Source organism: Argopecten irradians, chromosome 12, assembly GCF_041381155.1.
Source record: "Argopecten irradians isolate NY chromosome 12, Ai_NY, whole genome shotgun sequence".
NCBI classification, from domain to species: domain Eukaryota; kingdom Metazoa; phylum Mollusca; class Bivalvia; order Pectinida; family Pectinidae; genus Argopecten; species Argopecten irradians.
The window spans coordinates 4,256,791-4,278,516 of record NC_091145.1 but is presented as its reverse complement, the minus strand read 5'-3'; the positions used below and the strand labels follow the sequence as shown (position 1 = coordinate 4,278,516).

The 21,726-nt window shown below is 34.9% G+C and overlaps 1 protein-coding gene across 1 annotated transcript in view; it reads left to right on the top strand.

The window, feature by feature from the left end:
* Positions 1-5,703: 5,703 nt before the first annotated feature.
* LOC138336022 (major facilitator superfamily domain-containing protein 4A-like) overlaps positions 5,704-21,726 on the top strand; it is a 37,926-nt gene continuing 21,903 nt past the window's right edge. The window contains exon 1 of the mRNA XM_069285282.1: positions 5,704-6,911. Within this exon, the coding sequence (XP_069141383.1) occupies positions 6,574-6,911 (338 nt within the window). The 5' untranslated portion in view covers positions 5,704-6,573. The remainder of the gene's footprint in view (positions 6,912-21,726) is intronic.

The following is a 21,726-nucleotide window of genomic DNA, read 5'->3' as shown; positions in this document are numbered from 1 at the left end:
AATAAATAAATATAAAACAACTGCTCCACCTGTGAACGAGTCTGAGTGGTTTATGACCTATTTATGACCTATCGGGTTCCTTCAAATTTCGTGAAAATATGAAATCATGAAATTTTTTTTATAGACGTAAGAAAGTAATATCGACTACTTGTGAATCCGATGTGATTAAATGCACTTTGTCTCTTGCACACTCCATGCCTTCCGGTGTATCGTGCGTTCGTATGGTTATTGACGGGTCTTCTTTGAAATCGGCGTCATTACAAATTCCCGGAAGCCTTCACAGGAAGTCAGAATCTGTTCATTACAGTGCGTACCTGGTACTTCTTACAACACAAAACGACTCGTATTGATAAACATAAATCTCGAACACTTCAATCCATATATTTCATATCGTAATCAGGCCTCGTATGTCCAATCAATGCTACATCTGTTTGAGGTGCCCGATAGAGATAAGGCCGCTGAGTTTTGCTCTTTGTTTGAGCGGGGGAGTTTAATCGGCCTAATGGATCTGCAAGGTGTGTTTAATGATCGTTCTGTGTATTGGAGACAAAGTCGCTTTCTCCTGGGACTCGACGAATTTGAAACAATACTTAAGGACGAATATCGTATGTTTGTATAGTAAATTGAGATGTGCAATCTCTGTAAGAGCTTTAATAGAGATTTTGTACAATTCAAAAATAAAACACCATATCAAATATCGATGGAAATAGTATTTGAACAAATTTCGGATCCTTCAAGAGGGGTTTCATTCTGAATATCCAACGACAAAACACATAGTTTCATATTCTTTATTTACACATGCCAATACAACCAGAACAAATCAAATCTAATACATCATGGGTCTTTCATCAAGCAACTATGTAAACCATGAAATGAAGAATATGCCAATCGTGTAGTGCAAATAAGTTTGATTTTATTAGATTAACGCCATATTAACAGCTAGGGTCATGTAAGGAATTGCAAGGTTTGTTGGTGGAGGAAAGACGCAGTACCCGGGAAAAACCCCACCGAACAGATTAGCGGTCAGTATCTGGCAACTGCCCTATATGGGATTCGAACTCGCGACCCAGAGGTGGAGGGATTGTGGTAATATCTCAAGGCATCTTAACCAAAAATATAATACATCGACTTATAATGAAAGCATATAAAGTTATTCTTTAAATATTAAGATTAATTTTGTTTTATGATTTGTGAGGTCTTTATCAACATACGTTTTTTAACTTTTAAGTTTTCTCTTGTTCTGTCCTATGGAAGAGACGCAGAATAGTCTGAAGTCAAGGGTTTTTAATATCGCATGGAGACACACTTAGAATATACCGTAATCTCTCAAAACATATATGCAAGCACCACACGAAATACATAACATACAGAAAAGACAGTTCATAAATGGTCTAAATGGTAATAGGATTAAGCATCCGATCCACTCACCTACCAACCATCGTTCTTTTCATGATCGAAATTGGAATGTAAATCTTTTTTTTTTCTTTTGTTAGAAACAACCCGCTGCTAAATACCGTTGTAAAATAATCAAGTCAAAGTGTTTAATTAATATATCCTTCGTATTTAATGTAATTGGGTGAAGCAAGTTGCATGTGTATTTCTTTAGTGCAAGTGAATCTGGTAAGAGTTTTTCATGCAAACATAACATGTAATTAAATTGAACAGGTTGGGTAATGGCTTTTTTGATGATAAGATCAATTTAAAAAGTAAGAAATTAATTTGTGTAATATTTAAAAAAAAAAGAAAAGAAAAGTTTTTTACTTTGATGATATTGCAATTGAGATAAAATGTAATTACATTATCGATGTGTCTATTAGAAATTCCCCACCTCCATAGCAAAGCATTGTTTTTTAAAGTTTAAAAAAAAATCTCCTTTAGTTTCTACACAAAGACATTTTCGCTTTTGTATCGCTTAGATTTTACTTACAGGAAAAATATTTGGTGACATGATATTTGTTATTTCATATTACATGTAATTGCTTTGTTTGGGGCCAGCAAAATTCTGTATACGATCATTGAACGTTTTCCTACCATTCTCTATCACCTTAAACTAATACAAACCATCTATCCCTCTCTTTTGATTTGGCCATAAAGGGATGCACAGACTGTTTGGTTGCATTTTTTCCTTAACCGGCTTCAAGAATGAAATGTATTTAACGATGGACTTGGGAAACATGGCAGCAAATGGTTTCGATCAAACGCAGTCTTTGGCGTACATTGAGCTACAACATCAATTTTGAAAGTTTTAACGCGTCCCTCGTGACTTCTTTGGGGACTTATTCGGAGCGCAATAATTCAGGCTCTAAAGAAGAAATAAAGCAAAAAAAGTATAAAGTGTCATAGAACTTAATAGTCGTGGAAAAATTTACAGACTTACTGAAAATCACTACGAAGTTTTGTAATGTGTAATTTTCACGTAATGCTTATTTCACGAAAACAAAATTTCCAGAAAAAATGATTTCTGAATGAAAAAAAAAGAAAAATAGAAAAAGAGATACATCAATATAAATTTTATGTGCTAACCCTATCTATATTACGTGCTAACGTATAGCTGGTTATTTTCGCGGATCAAATTTTCGCGATTTGATCTAAAAACGAGAAAATCATATGTTAGCGATTTTAAATTTGCCCCATTCGGATTTAAGGGTAGATATCATTCAACCACCTCTTATTAATTCTCGGATCAAATTTTCGCGATCCTAGCAATGTGCCGCGAAATCGCGAAAATATCATCCAAGCGGAAATAACCGGCTGTACGGTATTATTGAAACTCCAAAATCATGTGCACTTAATTATTAAAGGATATTGATTGAAACTCTCTCTACTGCTGAAGGTGTTTCAGATGATGCTATCTGTAATAGCTATCTGTAATAAAAATCTAGGTCAGAAACCGAAACACCAATAGGTATCAATAGGTAAAGTCGTTTCATCTGTGACTGTTTCAGAAATAAGAAAATAGTAAAAAGATGCCTTATTCAAGCACTTATTATCTTATCATGAGTTGTCACGCCGATACTTACACCAAAAACAATGCGTTTCGTCGTGTCCAGTGTCAGGTAATAGACAGGAAGTGCCGTTTTTGTCAGGTGTTCCTTACGTCATTACAAAAAATGCCGCTTACATCACTGAGAAATGCAAATGGTCTATTGCAGTGAGCGCTAAACAGAAGTAATGATTAAAACGTTCATTCACAGCCATAAAAGTTGGTGGTCACCAAAATCCTTCTTCACGAGGAATAATTACTACAGTGATAAGGTGTCAAGTGATACATTTTAAGCGTTGTAAACCATTTTATTGTTGCGTATACTTTATTTTGTCGCGTCTTTATTTATTCTAACATATTCGCTAATACATTAATTCGCTATGAAAGGTTATTAAGTGTAATTTTTCATATCGTTTTATACAAATATTCGCGACACATTTGAATTCGCGTTTGATATATATACGGAAATTACGCAAAAATTTTATCTCGCAAAATTTTATCTCGCAAAATAGAGTGGTTTGAAGTCATTTGTAGATAATACAAGATTTTGGTAAACTTCAGCTTAAAAGCAATAAGAATAAAGTGTTCAGTTCCTCAACTTGTATAGGGAAGGTCATGAAGACAAACTAATGTAACGTTAAACCTGTCTATACAGACAGAGGGAAAAGGTCTTTATAACAAGTTGATCTTTTTACACAGGATGATTTGTGTTACATTAATCATTTGTGACCCAGAAAAGTAGTCGTATAAAGTAGATGGCCTTTATACAGAGGTGGACATTGTGTTGATTGGTCATTTGCGACCTAGAAAAGTGATCTTTTTAAGTAGATGGTCTTTATACAGAGGCTGAATCGTGTTGAAATTACTCATTTTGGAACCTAGAAAAGTGGTCGTAGTAGACAGGTGTTCTTTTTACAGAGGTGGTCGCTAAGACTTAACTGTACATATACTAGCTGGCCATGGATAGACGCGTTAATCATCAGCTGTAGTGCCTTCTGTCGCTGTAAAATGGTATTCTGTACTTTCTATTTGTGTTGTTTATCCCATTGGATTTTTAACTGTAAATGTACATACTAGCTCGATAGACCTGTCCTGCGATTACAGAAGTTATGCATGCAAATTAATGTAAAGTTGTGGATACGGGCTCAACTTACATACAGATATATGATTACCATATTACGTAACAAAGCGTATATACGGGAACAGCTGTGAAGTTCTGAAAATCACCTTACGGCGGCAATAAAATTGTCACCAACAGGTAGATGATAGTATTTATAATGAGAGATAATAATATTCACAATGACTAATGAATAAAAGTAAGTCTTCCCTAGACTTAAAAATACGCATGAAATTCAATACGCAAAAATATATAAAAGTTGAATGTGTCCTTGACACAAGATGGCGAATTTTCAACTCGTTATTCACAATGATTTATGAATAAATTAGTCTTCCCAAGACTTAAAAATACGCATGAAATTCAATACACAAAAAATAAGAAAAGTTTCCTTATCACCAGATCGCGAATTTTCAATTCGTGCAAAAAAGTCAAATTCATTTTTTCCAGCGATATATAGGTGTTTATGACAAAAAATATTTTGCAAATGAATATGAGTCTTAAGTGTTTAGGAATGATAATCTTGACATATTTTAGGTGATTTTGAGACTGATTTTGAAGACACGATACTAATTCATTCATCATGTGACTGAATCCGACTCCAAATTATTCTGTAGCTCCTAAACGACCAAAGCTAGGGTTCAATAAGACAATAAGGTTACTATCGAAAGCTACCCAAGAGTAAATTTGCTTGTTGGGAGATTTGTTTAAGTGTCATCATTACGGAAACACCCAGATTCAGCCTTTTCTTATATCAGATACATTCTGATAGCCGATAGATGATGGAAGTTTCCAACGGGTTAAGATTCATTAAGATAACTGTTTGACAAACATTAAAAAAAAAAAAAAAAAAAAAAAAAAAACGGTAATCAAATTGTTAACGGAAAATAATTTAGTATATTTATATATAAACAAAATACATCAGTGAAGTAAAAAGGCCTGTTTCTAATTCGGCGACAGATGTTTGTTTTTTATAAGACAAAGTTCTCAATGTTATGTATTTTAGAAGAAATTACACAGCTTAACTATTGATTAAAGACAGAAACTAGAACACTCACATCACACTTGCCTTTTTCGTCTGGACATGTAAACTGAGTTGATACTTGAACAACAGTATGATTTTGATTTGAAAATGATGTCCCTAATTACCTCTTCTGAGGTTATTAACAAACCCATATTAGACGTAGACGTACATTTGTATAATGCCTGTCACTGCAACATGGTCTAGATTTACATTACGGCTGTCGCTGTCACCTATATTTTTTGCAAGTTTTGATTTAGAAGACGCTCATTCTTGTGTACCCCCAATCTATGCTGTTTCTGTTTCTGACATCAATCTTGCCAATAGTTTTTGTCAATCTCATACATAGCATTGAGATAACCTCTTCAAGTCGGAAACGCCGAAGGCGACATATTTCATTATTACGCTTTGAGGACCTCTCAAGTTTTAGATTTGATGATTAAAAAGAAATTCTTAAGGTTTCTTTAATGTATATTCTCGCTGGTCGCCTGTTGACATTATCGGTCGATATAGCTAGACAGATGCATACACTATCTACCTTAGTCACATCTGCATTCGATCTTCCGCATCCACTCATGGTCTGTAACTACAGATAGTGTGTGTTGTTATTACGTACACAGGTACAATGCATATACATCTATTGGAAGAGCACATCATTTCATCCTTCATGTGCTTTGGAAATTGATACAAAAAACAATAGTCATGCGTGTTTTTCAGTGATGCAACTGTTATTGTTTCTATGGCATCAGGAGTCGCACTCGCTTATCTGAATAGGAGCTGGATCGCAGTCAGAAATGCCACTGTATTATTAACTGATATTGGAATTGGTTGTGTAGTTGGATACTAAACGAAGATTTATGAATTATGTACACATCACTGTTAGGTGAGCATACAGAGAAAAATCCCACCGCGCGTCGCTGAACCATGGAGCACTGCACTATGGGCATACTCTATCGATCCGAGCTCATTCTCCACGCTACTCTGAACCGGGGTAGTACGGCCAGCGTGGTGTATTAATATCTCCTACTGGTATTGGGACGGTGCTAGCGGTGTACAATAAGTCCCGTTACAAGTGGATATCACAATTAGCAATACACATCCGTTAATTTGCCGCTAAGGGACTAAGGCTACCATTCTTCACATGTGTTTTGTGTTTACAAACAATTCGAGCGTCGGTAGTGTTGTGTCATATCGGAGAATTTTGTAAAGAAACACTCACGAACTCACTTACTGTCAAAAATAAGTTATAGACACGAGCAAAACTATATATCTATTTATATATAAGAATGTTCATATGTAACTTAAGTGCAGTGTTGGAATTTTAAAATGAGCTCAACAAAAGTCACTGCGTGTTGAATAATTGACACTCTCCATTGTTCAGAGGATAATCACTTTCCAGTTGAAATAAAATATGACGAGCTTTCAATCTTACGGGTTTTAAAACTGTGAGACAATATGTCCGAGATGGAAGACCGAGCTGATATCATACAAAGAGTTTCCGTAAAGGACAAGGAAAAACGGAATGGAGTGTCCTCGGAAGTCCCCCCGTTGTATATTCCGGAGGAGGGGGAAAAGATACGATTCTGGGACCTCTTCAAGGAAAATTGGATTTCTGTTTTAACCGACTGTCTAGTATTTGGAAGTTTTGGAATGGGTGTGGCTTTTCTTGGACCTACCTTGTTTGATCTAGGATGCCAAACGAAGTCGGACCTTAAGGAAATGAACTGGGTGTTTTTTGTTCAACTTTTAATGACATTAGTAGGTTCTATATCGGCCGGATGCTTAGCCGACAGGTAAGTGACTTTCACCTTGATATAGAAATATCTACATAAAATCATATATATCTCATAAGTTTTATGAATATATTGATTTATCAGTTAGAAAACATGCATGTATCGCCCGAAGTATTTTGACAATATAACAACATGTTTACATTAAAAAAAGATATTTTAAAATCTGCTTTAAAGAAAACCATTGAATCGGAACAGTTCAATTTATCAAGCCAACATCTCAATTAACCCGTTTTAGCTGAGTGGTTCGCATAATATGGGTCTGACAAGTCTGTGAACGTAGAGCGATATACAGGTGCCCAAATGCACACATACGTATATATAACATTTCTATATAGTAAATATTGAACAGGTTGTATGGTATTCTTGTGCCACAATGTTGTATTACGTCGTATTGTTAAACGCCCCATGCTGTTTACATCTGTCCGAATTTTCTATCTAAGATAAAGACTATATACGTACCCTTACAGTATGATAGAGTGCGTGCATCCCTGCATGCTTGTCTTAGATTCTTGTTTGTTTATTTTGGAAGCTGTAGTGCGTGCAAGGATATTTGTCTGCTTGGGAGAACGCCAAAAATGATCTAAACGGTTATTTTTTTCTGACTAAAGCTGATCAGAAAACCTGTGTCGGTTACATATGTGGAAAACCTACTAGACCAACTCAAACATTACATACAGCATTTAAGAATGTTGTTTATATCTATCAGGGGACAACTCATGATCCCCCGTCCCTACTCTAGGATATTAACTTTGCGATTTATGCTTGAAAGTTGTTCTTATACTTTCATTTTGATCAGCGTACATGTATTAGAAATATAAAGAATTTTTCATCCTTGTGCCTACTATAATTATCACTACTTTTAAGTATAAACTTAATTTGCCTTGGGTCTCTTTCCAAAAATGAGACACATATTGTATTCTAAAGACCTATAAATTGGCAGGGATAGCCGATCAGCAAAAGCTGATTACAATTTTTCTAACCATCTGTATAATGTGAAAGATCGGAGTACCTTATTCGGTGTTAATGTCAGTAAATTCAGTCAGGCAACACTATAGAGAGGATACATGTAGTATTTCTGTGTGCTATCACAAGGAGACACATGTTCTGGGTGTTATCACAAGGAGACACATGTTCTGGGTGTTATCAAAAGTAGACACATCTGCTGTGTGTTATCTTAAGGAGACATATCTTCTGTGAGAGTGTGTTATCATAAGGAAACACATCTTCTGTATGTTATCACAACAAGACACATCTGTTGTGTGTCATAACAATGAGACACATATTGTGTGTGTGTTATCACAAGGAGACACATCTCCTTTGTGGTTTCCTAAGAAGACACATATCTTCTTTGTATTATCAAAAGGAGACACATGTTTTATGTGTTATCACAAGGAGACACATCTTTTTTGTGTTGTCACAAGAAGACACACCTTCTGTGTGTTATCACAAGAAGCCACATTTTTTGTGTGTTATCATAAGAAGACACACCTTCTGTGTGTGTTATCACAAGAAGACACACCTTCTGTGTGTTATCACAAGGAGACATATCTTCTGTGTGCTATCACAAGGAGACACATCATCATTGTAATCACAAGAAGACACGTCTTCTGTGTGTTATCATATATATTCTGTGTGTTATTACAACGAGACACATCTTCTGTGTGTTATCACAAGAAGACACATCTTCTGTGTGTTATCACAAGAAGACACATCTTCTGTACGTTATCACAAGGACACTCGTATGCGTTAGCTGAAAGAAAAATATATTCTGCTAGCTTTCGTCAGGAGATATAGCTTAAAATAAATATAGATAGATAAACAAATAAAAAAAATCTATGAATTAATAGCCTCAGGCAGGTTTCATCATCGTAATTATCAATATGAAACCATTATATATCAGATGTACTTTCTGTACTTTCCCCCAGGTATTTTTATACTGGTATATACTGTACTTTTATCATTGTCAGATCAGTGATGTAAGGACGGATTTACAGTAGATATTGATTACACACTTATTGCTTTTATCAGTAAACATCCTCTGGGACAACAACAGCGTGGTATCAACTGAGGTAAAAACCGGATTAATGTCCGACAATATTATTACGGAAACGCTGACGTTTCATTAAAGTTGAAACTAATGATTTTCCGGATGATAGAGCAAAGTTTTATAATTTTGGTTTATCGTGTTTGTCATTAAAATCTCTATGCCGATTAAAATGATAGTTAGAGATGAAATATTAGCTTACAATTTTAATGTTTATCTATGGAATAATAAATTCCTTGTTAATGAATTTTAGTGGGACCCACTTTATTTGAGCTCCGTAATATTGCAATAAAGCTTAATTTGAAATGAAGTCGATTCACTTTGCACATTGTGTTTATCCTTTCGTAATGTTAATATCTTAATTACTAAAAGTATTTCCCGGCAATTTTTTTTTTGAACTTGAAGCGCTTCATTAACTTTGCCGCTGTCCAGTTGGCATTCATACTCCTATAATTGTCAAATACAGTTAATACAATTTACACGACGTCTATTTTTCTGTAAAAGAAATAATAAATAAATAATACATTTAATGTCAAAATTTAGAACGAGCATCAAATATTTTTTCAATGTCATCCCAGAGATGAAACCATCTATGTTTCAAAATGTACAGCCATTGCTTTCTCCTTGTTGAAAATGATGGCAAAAATAGCCATTTACTCATTTTGTGCATGTAAATTGGCCGGCGCAATACCTCAATTATAGACAAAGACGTGTAATGGCACGAAACGAAAAGTTAATGCTAGTTTCAGGAAAGAAATTAGAATGCCGCCTTTTCTTTCCGACCCTGAAATCGATATTTATTGAAAATTACCTTCATAAGGCTGCTTTGAGGTGAATTACACACGGGAGTACAAGCTCTATTCGTATAACATCAATATCTTATCATTTCTTGATACTAAAACCTGTCTTTTATACGTAATTGCATTTTCTAACGGCGCAATAAACGACTTTGTACTCGACAGGGAAAAAACCCCAACGAATTTTCAATAAGTCGAGTTATGGTGTTTCATAAGAACATTGAAATATTAACTACTTATTAAGAGCGATAGACAAACGTTATAATATAGATTATATTTTATGATAGTTTAGTATTACCACATGCATGTTATTCAATTACTCAACTGGATAGATCATGTACTGAACATTACCCGACATTTAAATAGCTACATATTACGATATAATTTTATCTTAATTATCTAAAAATATCACTTCGTACCAGGAAGCATTCCAATAACAAACACTATGCTCCCTTTTATACCAAACAATTATATGATACATTTCTCACTTTCCTATATAACAATATTTCATTTTTGATCTTTACTTTCCCCCGATGAAGCAAAATATCAATATTCCGTCACTTCAGATATCAAATAATTTGATTTCATTTATTACACTTCGCGAACATGAAAAATATCCTTCCATTTTTGTCTATGTCTTCATAAACCCAAAACATATTGCGAATAATGGATATAGATTTGTCATTCTATTTCATTCAATTTATCGCCAAAACCATATTTAGGAGGTCAGCATATAATATGATCAAACAATCATTCACAGGCATTGTTATTACTTTATTTTTTTTTTTAATATATAAAATAACCTAAATAATGATAAATAATTTGTTTAAGAACAGTTTTCATTGTCTAAAGAATCAATAATGAATTAAATGAAAATCTAAGCCAATATTTACATAAATATTTTTGAATTACATTTTCTACGTAAATTTTTCATTCCGAATAAGATATACCGATATTTCTGTGAGTTAAAGGTCGTGGGTTCGATGTTAAGGTCATATAGCTGGATAACGCCTGTCGCGATCTGCTTTCGACACTTGATGCAGCTTCCAGCAACAAGACTGACATGTGCTATTGACTGTTCGGAACTGTTATTGAGTTCTAATAGAAACCTTTTCGGAGTCGACACAAACACACGTGCCTTCTGGAATAACAATTTGAATGAAGTCCCTAAATGAATCTGTCTAACTGTTCCCTGGGAAGCTCTCCTGCCACGAGTCTTGTTACCTCGTTGTCGCGTTTTTTGTTTTTGTTTTTTTTTGTTTGACTGACATCTCCTTTCTACATCGTAACACAACACATGTCATTTTATACAAGCCTCCTATCATTTGTTCTTCTGTTTCTTAATTTCAATTTAAGTTTATTTTTAAGCAAAAATTAATTCCCTTATCAACGTCATCTGGAATTTCTGCAATATGTTTTTTTTTCTGTGTCATGATTTCAATTAATCATGTCTTGTAAGACAAAAAATAACAATATCATCACCTAATTTTTCTGCAAATTGCAGTTTTTAACGCTCTTGAATGTTTAATCATATTAATCTAATTGCAAACAGCTTCAACGCTCCATTGGCGAAAATATGATGCCAAATTGAAAAACACTCCCAATCGCGATGTTTTGATATGGCATGAGATAAAATGCAGATGTGAATCAAACGAAATAGCCGAATGCTAATGACTGTTCGCGAATCTCTGTTATACTGAATCATGAGAAGATATGTTAGCGTATTTCTCAATTTGTAACAGTAATAAGCTATAATGATTCCTTTTCTTAACTTTCTTTCCTTTTTATTCGTTAGTTCTTAAATTCGTGAAAATGAACTTGATCATGAATGTACCGAAATTAAACCAACCACCAATAAAAGCAACTATACAGTATACATGAAGAGGCCTTCTTTGTTTGATAATCAATTCCATTCAAAATAACAGCGCTTTTAGCTTGATCAGTCTATATTCAGTTTGTTTTTCATTATTGCACTGCTTTTTTGTATTAATCGTTCCTTGCAATAGTGTATTATTTAAAACATTCAAAAATTCTATGTGTAGAAGTTTCCGTGGTTGCTATCTGAAAACCACGAAAGAAAGTTCCCACAAATATTACTTGTTATAAAGTATAAAATTTACCAAAACGTTCTAACGTCCTGATGTTTGAACCATTTATGCATCCCAGTCCATGCTTTTGACATTTTGTAGGGGTCGAGTGGTTAAGATTTCTCGATATATTACCCAAATTTTCCACATCTGGGTCGCGTGTTCGAATTCCATGTGGGGCGGTTGCCAGGTACTGACCGCTGGTCGATGGTTTTATTCTGGGTACTCCAGTTTCCCTCCATTATCAAACCTGGCACTTACTTATATTACCATGGGTGTTAATAGGACATAAAACTAAACAAACCAAATCGACCTTTTGACCTTTGTTTACCGTCCGTAGTCTCTCATTTTCAACATATCCTTGTTTTCATAATAATTTACGAATCATTGAAGGTCGAGGTATTTCTTTGGTGCATGCCATTTTCTTGAATTTGCTCATTTTCACAGTCTTTTACATTGTAAATAAGAATGCCTATTTCGATTTTCGATATTTCCGAATTCTTGATGATATCTCATACTAGTAGTGTATGATAATATCTTTAAAATAAAACGATAACTCGAACCAATCCTCCTCATGAATAATTCAAATATTGAAGATAATAGTTATAATGTCATGTATACAGTAAAGCAATGATGTATATTTTCAAATGAAGGTGGGGTGGGGGTAGGTGGGCTGGGGGTGTACGCTGTATGTTTCATCTTAAATACCGGAAATATACTATTTTAAACGATGACAAACGAGTTAAACAACAGTAACTAGGATGGATGCCATTACGTCGTGTGAAGACACTTGCTGGGAAGGACATGGAACGTCGAACTGTGTTTTATTGCAACTCACAAAGCTCACAATCAATTTCAGTATATGGTAACTTCTCTTCGTAAAAGTCTCATTCACAGAATTGGTTTTGCACATTTTAACGATTTTGAACGTTAAGATGTCATATGACCTACGACGTTGCGCAGGATACAATTAGACGAAACTAATTAGGTAGTGAAATGTTACATAAAGAATCAAGTTTTGTTCTCTTTAGCGCAATCAAAATTCAAGCAATCGACTTCGTAAAGCGGTTGTTTTTCGAATTTTAAGTCAGATGACTATACACATTTACATTTTCCGCGAATACTGATGGTGCTAGTGTTTCTAATTTCGATAATTATTGACAGAATGACGAAACAGTTGTAAATAAAATGCTAACCATCCTCTCTTGTCGAAAAGGTGTGCCGTCAATAATTCATGAAGATGTAGCTTTAAATGTCTAGCAACCGAATCAACTTGCATCTGTTTCGTATCAGAAGAGTCGATCTATGTACTCGTGTACTCTGAGGTCTCTGGAGAGCGTATTCATTCTGCACATTCTCTTGAGTGCTTAAATGAGCATGCAGCAACACTTCGATACATCTGCTATACATAACAGTCTAGCAAACTAAAGCAACAGCCGAATAAACAAAACTTTGACGTTCTATAAAACGTCCCGTCCTAGACTTTATATATGATTACTCCAGTAACAGTCCTATTAAACAAAGCCTGGACGTCCTGAACTATGAATACAGTCTGGCAAACTCAAGCAATAGTGCAAATAAAACCTTTCGACTTAAACTCTATATATAATTAAAACATGTACAACAGGCTGACAAACTCAAGCAATAGCCGAATAGACAAAACTATGACGTTCTATAAAACGTCCCGTCCTAAACTTTATATATAATTACTCCATCAACAGTCCTTTTAAACAAAGCTTGGACGTCCTGAACTATGTATACAGTCTGGCAAACTCCAGCAATAGTGCAAATAAAACCTTTCGACGTAAACTCTATATATAATTAAAGCATGTACAACAGTCTAGCAAACTCAAGCAACAGCCGAATAAACAAAAGTATGACGTTTTATTTAACATTCTATCCTAAACTTTATATATAATTACTCCAGCAGTCCTATGAAACAAAGCTAGGACGTCCTACAATACGTTCCGTCCTAAGCTATATATGTAACAGCCTGACAAGCTCCAGCAGTAGCATGACTAACCAAAGCGTTCCAGGCGTTCCAAAGTACATTCCGTCCAAAGCGAGATTTTATGTTATACTCTTCTGTTAGTCGTTATCTGCTGTTCCAATTTTATTCGTTTGTCGTTACCTGTTAGCTTCGGATTATATTCTTGCCAATAACATTATATTTATGAGTACTGAGTGGAAAATATCACCTTTATCAGAAACGGTTTTAGACAGAAAAAAAATATATTTTCAAATATGAAGCGAATTTATGAAACTCACAGTACTACTAATTACAAATAGATGTTAACAATAGGATGAGAAGAATGCAACAACAGCCACAACCATCACAACTTTTGAATAATATAAAAATAATATATTAAACAATATGCTATATTTTGCGAGTAGCAATAGGTTTATTAGAAACAATGGACGCCATAACGGATAATTGACGTCAGAGCAATGACGTCAAATAGACAAAAAAACTTAATGCATGCAACACTACGTCCGCATTTTAAAGTGTTAAAAGCGGATTATGGCAACTGCATCTTGAAAATGGTTTCTTTGGAGGAAGGTGTTAAAGTAGCTATATGAACCCGGGATAATTTGTTTTTATATTTAGATATATTGCAGCACAAATATCAATATAACGCGATATACCGTATAGTGTGTTCTTTTGTGCATTACAGTGTGGGCTTTATGTCACCATATATGCTGATTATCAGGGCAAATCCGCGTGGCACCTAAGTTTATACGTGGTAGTGTCGCATTCTTGCACCATGATATGCCCCTTCTAACCCGCTCCTTCCATCTCCCGCTCTCTAATCAACATCCACTTATGTTACTGTTTCATACGTGTCAGCTGTATAAGACTTTCAGGAAGCGGACGGATCGCTCCTGTATAGGTATGACCGGGCGATAATATCGCGGCTCATCGCTTAAGTATTCATTTCCATTCAATAACCGAATCCCCAGTGAACGTAAGCCGAGCACGAAGGGAGATCACAACGTGAAGAAGTCACATGCATAATAGATGGACGTGCGCTCAACTCGGTGGTGTAAAGAATCGTACAATGCTGACTTCGGACAAAGCTATCCCAGTAGTCAGTTATTCTCAGATAAATAAGTAAATATGTTTATATATTTGTATGTTGTATAGAAAAAAATGAAGGTAGCTTTCATGTTAGTCAAAGCATCAAAATAACATGTTTGATAGAAATCATTGGACTCATATACGTGGAATGTGTACAATTCTTACATCTGACAAAATAATACTGAAGATATAGGAGGAGTCAGCTTTATACCTAAAAAATATCGGGCAGAGAAATATACCAAAAATGTGGACAAAATATTGTCGAATTTTCGAGACGATCTGCCTTTTTGTCAAGGCAAATAAACAACAAATTGAATGACATATTTACTACATATATAAGGACAATGGTGATGTCCTAGAAATATGACTACACTTCTTTGTACGTTGTATAGAAAAAAAGAAGAATGCTTCCATATTACCCGAAGTCACAAAATAAAATATTTTATAAATCTCTATGGACTTTTTGCTTAGTTGTAAGAATTCATACCAGCTTACCTCTGGAAAAGATTATTCTGGTTCTTACAAAACATGTAAATAAATATCATGGAATGCTTTACAGAAAAACAAATATGAAGATATCTCTCATATTACTCCAAACGAAATCATTGTTTAGATAGAAGCCGAGGTTATGTAGAACTAATACTCTGTATGTATACGTCATAGGTAGTAGGTGAGTTTATGTGAATAAAGAATTTGAAATTTTGAAAGCATGGCCAAGAAATACATGTGTATATCCTTCTCATGAACGAATAGGGAACTCGCCTTCAACCTGTGGCTTACCTCGGTCAAAATGAACTATCTCAGGAGTCAAAATATGGCTTGGTATTTAAAAAATATATTTGCATGCTTTATTGAAAAAAAATATAGCTTTTATTATTGCTCAAAAATTAATGACGTCATAATTCATGCCTTCCGCAAGGGAGATAACTCTAATCAAATTACGTTTATATTTTTACATTATTTTGACATGAAGTAACACTTTGATTCATTGTGCCATACTTCAAGTTTCATTTAAGTTTAATTATTCTATATATCTGTTCTTAGTAACTACTTACAATTCATACAAGAGAGTAAAGCGTGTCATTTGTACCATTTGTAAAACACCAATGTTCCCTATATTGCTATCAGCAAAGACATTGAAGACGGTATTCACTAGTCGAATTTTGGACACTCCGGAAATCGCCTGCCGATTCCCAGCGAAAATTTAATATGATCATAACTACCAAACCAAGTGGTAGCGTAGGCGTTATTTTCATGACAGTGAATTGGTGAATTTCTGTTTTATTTATTACAGTCGCGATTTAAATACTTCATTATGGAAATATGATACACGGGGAAGCAGTACGTTTAATCCGTCATTTTTCGTGTCATGTGTCGAGTCCTTGATATGTATTTTACCATGGTGTTCGTTGATACGTTTTGCTAGTCCTGGCGTTTAAATACTTCACCAGACGAACACAACACATGGGACTCTATCCTGATTAACAGTACGAATGTTAAATCGTCGGAAGGTAATTAACCTTTAGAAGTAGCATCCCTGAGGATTACTTACATAAGCCTTGTCTGCAGTAGGATCCATTTCCAATTCTATTTTAATATTTTTTTCTTGAAATGGAAATTTAGACATGGCTGGTTGTAGAGGTAGTTGAACTCTAGTTTCTATCAATGTGTCAAAGAAAATCGCTGAATAAGCTGTTGCCGTATAGAAATATTTTCCTGATATTTCGTGGCTGTTCAGAGACGCATAATATGCAGCCTGTGTAAAGGCATTTGTTTCTGTTGTAATTAGCCCATAGTCACAGCAAGTAAGGCGATAGTCCCTTCTAGCATGTACAACTTTGATTCACTGTAACACTTTCTGGGAGAAAGTTGTTCATTTCTTGACAATCAATTTACAATTTCGAAAAGACCGACTTTTAGCTATGCCTAAAGCTGATCTTTCCACGTAATTACGAAAGTTCTCTCAATTTTCTGCCGCCGTCGCCCACGGACAGGTAGCAGTTCTGATGCATCAAATACAGATCCTTAATTGACTTTGTCTGTAGCTTAAACATAACATATCTCTCGTCTTATACAAAGCGACATTTTTTTTATTAAAATTCATACTGATCAAAGAGTCGTAGCACGTAATGGTGGAATATCTGGGATTATTTCATAGTTATATGTTCGCACCGACATTTTATTAAATAGAAGAGAAAAAAGAAAGATAATGTTCGCGCCTCGTTTTTTTGGCGGGATCAATTTATGGGGAAAAATTGTAGATGTTACATCATGGATCAGGCAACACAAATATGTTGTACACTGTATTTATATTCGATAAAAATGTTACACCATTCGTGGTGTCGTCATTCTCTAATAAACGAAATCGTGGTCTCCCATGATTTCTCACGGAAATCGAAACTATGCACTTTTGCGTAACAGGAACTTTGTAGGTCTAGAGTTATTAAATAAGAAAAGAATAACAATTACAAATACACATATCGGTATTGATAATGTTTGGTTCGAAATAATTAGTTTTATCTTGTTTATGAGGCATTTCATGTCTGCAATGTGTTGCGAATGTGAATAGCTTTATTTTTTTGGAGGACTGTGGTATGCATTTGTCTTGCACTTATGAAACTCTTGCTCATTATAAATTGCTATTTCACTAAAATATACCGTCAAGGACACATGGGTAAGCTACAGCTCCGAATTCTTAACTTTTTTTCCGAGTTTAATCAGTGCCAAATTGACTCTGCTACAAACTTGAACTAACCATTGGCTAGAAAAACTGAATCTCGGTTTCCCTTTCGCTACCCGTTTATCGTAAACTATGTTGTTTTTGTGTTTAGTTAAATATGGAGTATTATGCGCGCTATTAACAATCACAAAAATTAATCGCCACCATTTCAATCGCAAGGGCAAGTAGACCAACTCGGGTCAAAATTGCGAGAAGGAATCACCAAAAATGAGTTAGGAAAACACTGCGAAATACTTGGGTTTCGAGATCCAAAAAGGACGTGAGTAAAGTACAATTTAATTCGATAAGTCCCACCTTCAGGTGATGATGACGTCAAAAATCACGTCAAATGATGACGTCATAATCACCAGACGGTGGGACTACTCGATGGTCAATTACTTTACCCACGTCGTTTTGGGATCTCGAAACCCCCGTATTTAGTTTCCGCGAAAATAAGTTGTTTTACAGACACTAAAGGCCCCAGTCTTAGTAAAACATGCTTTGATGTACTAGTGTTACAATATTTTTCTCTCCTGACTCGTTTTGGCCTAGATAAACATGGCGGAAGATCACACTAAGGCATCAGCTATTTGGATGGGAAATTTTCGATTTTACCAAATTAAATTTATTCGCGGTATTTTTTGGAATATGTTATATTTTGTAGCTTGCTTGCTGCCTCTTGTGGTCTGTTAACTGCTATACAGTCCATGGTAACGCCTTTGGCTAACATTGGCTCTAACTTCGGCTGGCGATATTGCTACCCATGGGGAAAACGAATAACGTTGATGGATGATTTTTGCAATGAGAACCAAATTCGATGGCAACTCTGTCTACCGCAATAAGATAGACTAGGAATGATTTATCTCATCTGTATTCTTGATGAAAGAATTTTTATTATGAAAACGCAAGAGCACACGGAATCCGCCATCTTCGCCGTAAATGACTTCCATATCACACTTTCATATTGGATAGTTTGGCACCGGCTTTCGAGATTGTTTTGTTGATAAATTCTGACATCGCTAGCTACACCTAAGGCTGGCCAGTAATTGGTCTAAAACGTAAGATTAAGGCTAACTGACCGCAAAAATTACCTTATGTCGAAAATGATTAACTTTTGCAGTGAAAGATGGGATTGTTAAATGTGACGTCAACGCAATGATTTTTACCGTAATCCAGCAACATGGTGCCTCAACAGTCAAATATGGTCAAAATGATTTTTAGAAATATTTTTCAATTCAATCAATTTTAATCTTTATTGGCATCAGCATTCTATAACATGTTGGCATCTATCAAAGTACTTTTAGCAATCGTGTTGGAATGCTTGTACCAAGATCATTATTAAATTGTATTGAAATGGTGTCTCAATTTTTCACCATTGTTTTACTGCATTGGCTAAAGAAAAGAATCGCACGATATGACGTCATCGGTTATATTGAATTACAATATCATACCACCAAACGACGTAAAACATGACGAGTCATTGTTAGTAATTTAATATTGATTACAGTAAGGGTAATTCCTTTTTAAATTTATAGAAATTTTGAAAAAAAAAAATCATTTTTGTCATTGAATTGTTGCAAGATAACGTCAGGTGCAAATATATTCATAAAACAACATTTTACATTGAACGCAAAGTCGAATATAAATCGCAGGAGAACGAATATATATATAGATAATAGCACTTCTTTATATTGACTGAAGAACAATAAAGATATTTCGATGCGTTTCATTTTATCGCCTAATTTGTGCCCCCACAAAAAAAAAAAAAAAAAAAAAAAAAAAAAACGAAAAAATACATTATACATTTTTAGCAGAAAAAATATATTGATTACACTTTCAAACACGATATCACTAAAGTCAACAAAATATTTATAGACCCTATCATAAAACAATATACCAAATCATACAATGGATATCACTGATAACTAAGGATGGACTTTATGACGATATCAGATAGCATCAGCGAATTATCAAACTGCATCCTTATATTATGTAACTAGCTGACGGGAACATACATCATATCTGGTTACTAGAAAATATCCAACATTAGAGTTGTTTATGAATACTAAAAAACGTTATTGAAATAGATATCTCTAATTTTCTCCTTTGATGTTTTGATTAGAGTTTTGAATGAAGCTGACAGTCCATCACATGATAGGCCTCATCAATTCCCATCAACAAATTTTATCGGTGAGCTCTGGGTCAATTTAGAGATGTGTTAGAATGAAAAATCAATGAATACCATATTGGAATCATGCGTATCACCGCCACTGACAATACGGCTATAAATATCAGCTTTTACACTCCTATTACCTGACGAGAGTTTCCTGAAGCGAAAGCATTTCTTAATTAACACAACATGATGGAGTTCGGAATAAATTTCACGAAAGTGACACATGTTATTAAAACTTCCAATGTTTACATAAAATATTTAGTAAATGGTCTTCGACCGTACACAGCTTCAGTCATGTTAACCGTCATAGCCTTATATTTCTATGGAGCATGGCAAAAGGAACCGGATATGGGGTAGCTAAACAATCGGAAGACTTCTATCGATTATTGGAGATAGAGCGATAATTCCATGCATGGTATGATGCCGAGTTGCGCGGTTCAATTCCGCAGGTAGGACATCGACAGTGTACCGGTTGCACTCGTTTTTGCAAAGTAGTGTGCAAATGTATTCGACTTTCGTCATGGCAGGATTAAGAGTCTCCGTCTTTTTTTTTTACTTTTTGTCTTTGTATTGTCTAGATAATACGGCATTTTTTCACATGAAACGTACTTTTAAATTGTGACGAGGCGAAACATAACAGGAAATGACGATTCAAATGGAAACATTCTGATCAGAAGTGAGCTTCCAAATGAAAAATGATGACTTGAATGTGCTTGAAAATGCTTTCAATTCAATTTGACCTTACTTTCACATGAAATTGGCATGAAGTTTTGACTTCATTTTCAGGTGTATTGACTGGCCAAGTTTAGGTACTATGGAAATTCAAACGCAAGGCATTTCTCTGTATATGCTTAAGCGAGGCAGTAATATAACCCGGCATTAATTCTCTATCACAATGATACAACTTGATTATATTGTATTTTTGTCCCTTATGTAACATTTCATGTTTTACCTAAAACACATTCATCAGTTTGGAAAGGGATGTTAAATGACTAAATGAATATTGGTCAGTGAAATTATTTAGGCCACGATCGTGAGAAAAACGAATCGCTTGATATTATCAGCGTCGGAATGCATTCATTTATAGCCATCTTTGGACAGCTTTCGTTTACTAACCGACCAACACAAGCATTAAAGTACCAAGCCTTAGTTTCGTATCGCTAATTCCTTATTTTCGTATTATTACACACGTGGGAACAGGAAAAAATAATAAGAAAAATCTAGTATAGATTATACTGTAGTGTTGACGAGGGAATATTGTTTTATGTTTTGTATAAAAAAATGTTCAATTACTTTGTATCACGATACGAGAATATCGCCATCCACTTCCACTCGTCAGGCAGTATGGCGCGCTCCTGTGCTCTGGGTATACCATCCAATTGTTAATAGAGCATTAATCAGTCAGTTTGAGGCAGATGGTCGGGACCCGAGGTCATTTTCATCACGACAGCGCGGCAAACTACCACTAATATTTATCATGGAGTCCACATCAGCATTCCCGTTCGTGACGAGACGTGCTCTGTCAGCGCTATATTCATCTGACCTTTCACATCGTCGAGTTTTGTTTTGCTGTATATTTGTATTATAAAACATCGATTTGGGTTTCTCCATTGTTTTGGACAAACCAATTTTGGACATCAATGGCACAGATTGCTTTCATTCTTCAATTAATCTCAGAACCTAAAGTGGCAGATGACCATAAACATACTACTATCGTCCAAACGCTTGGTTTTTTTTCGTTCTTAGAAATGTGATACCATTCATACATACATGTGGTTTTCTTCCCGTTCATACTTTTGTTATCGGTAATCTTTCTCAATCATTTTCCTCGCATATATATGGAAATTTCAAAGTGTCAATAAAAAAGTTTCATTTTAACCACAATGTCGGAAAACATCAAATGATTTTACTGTTGC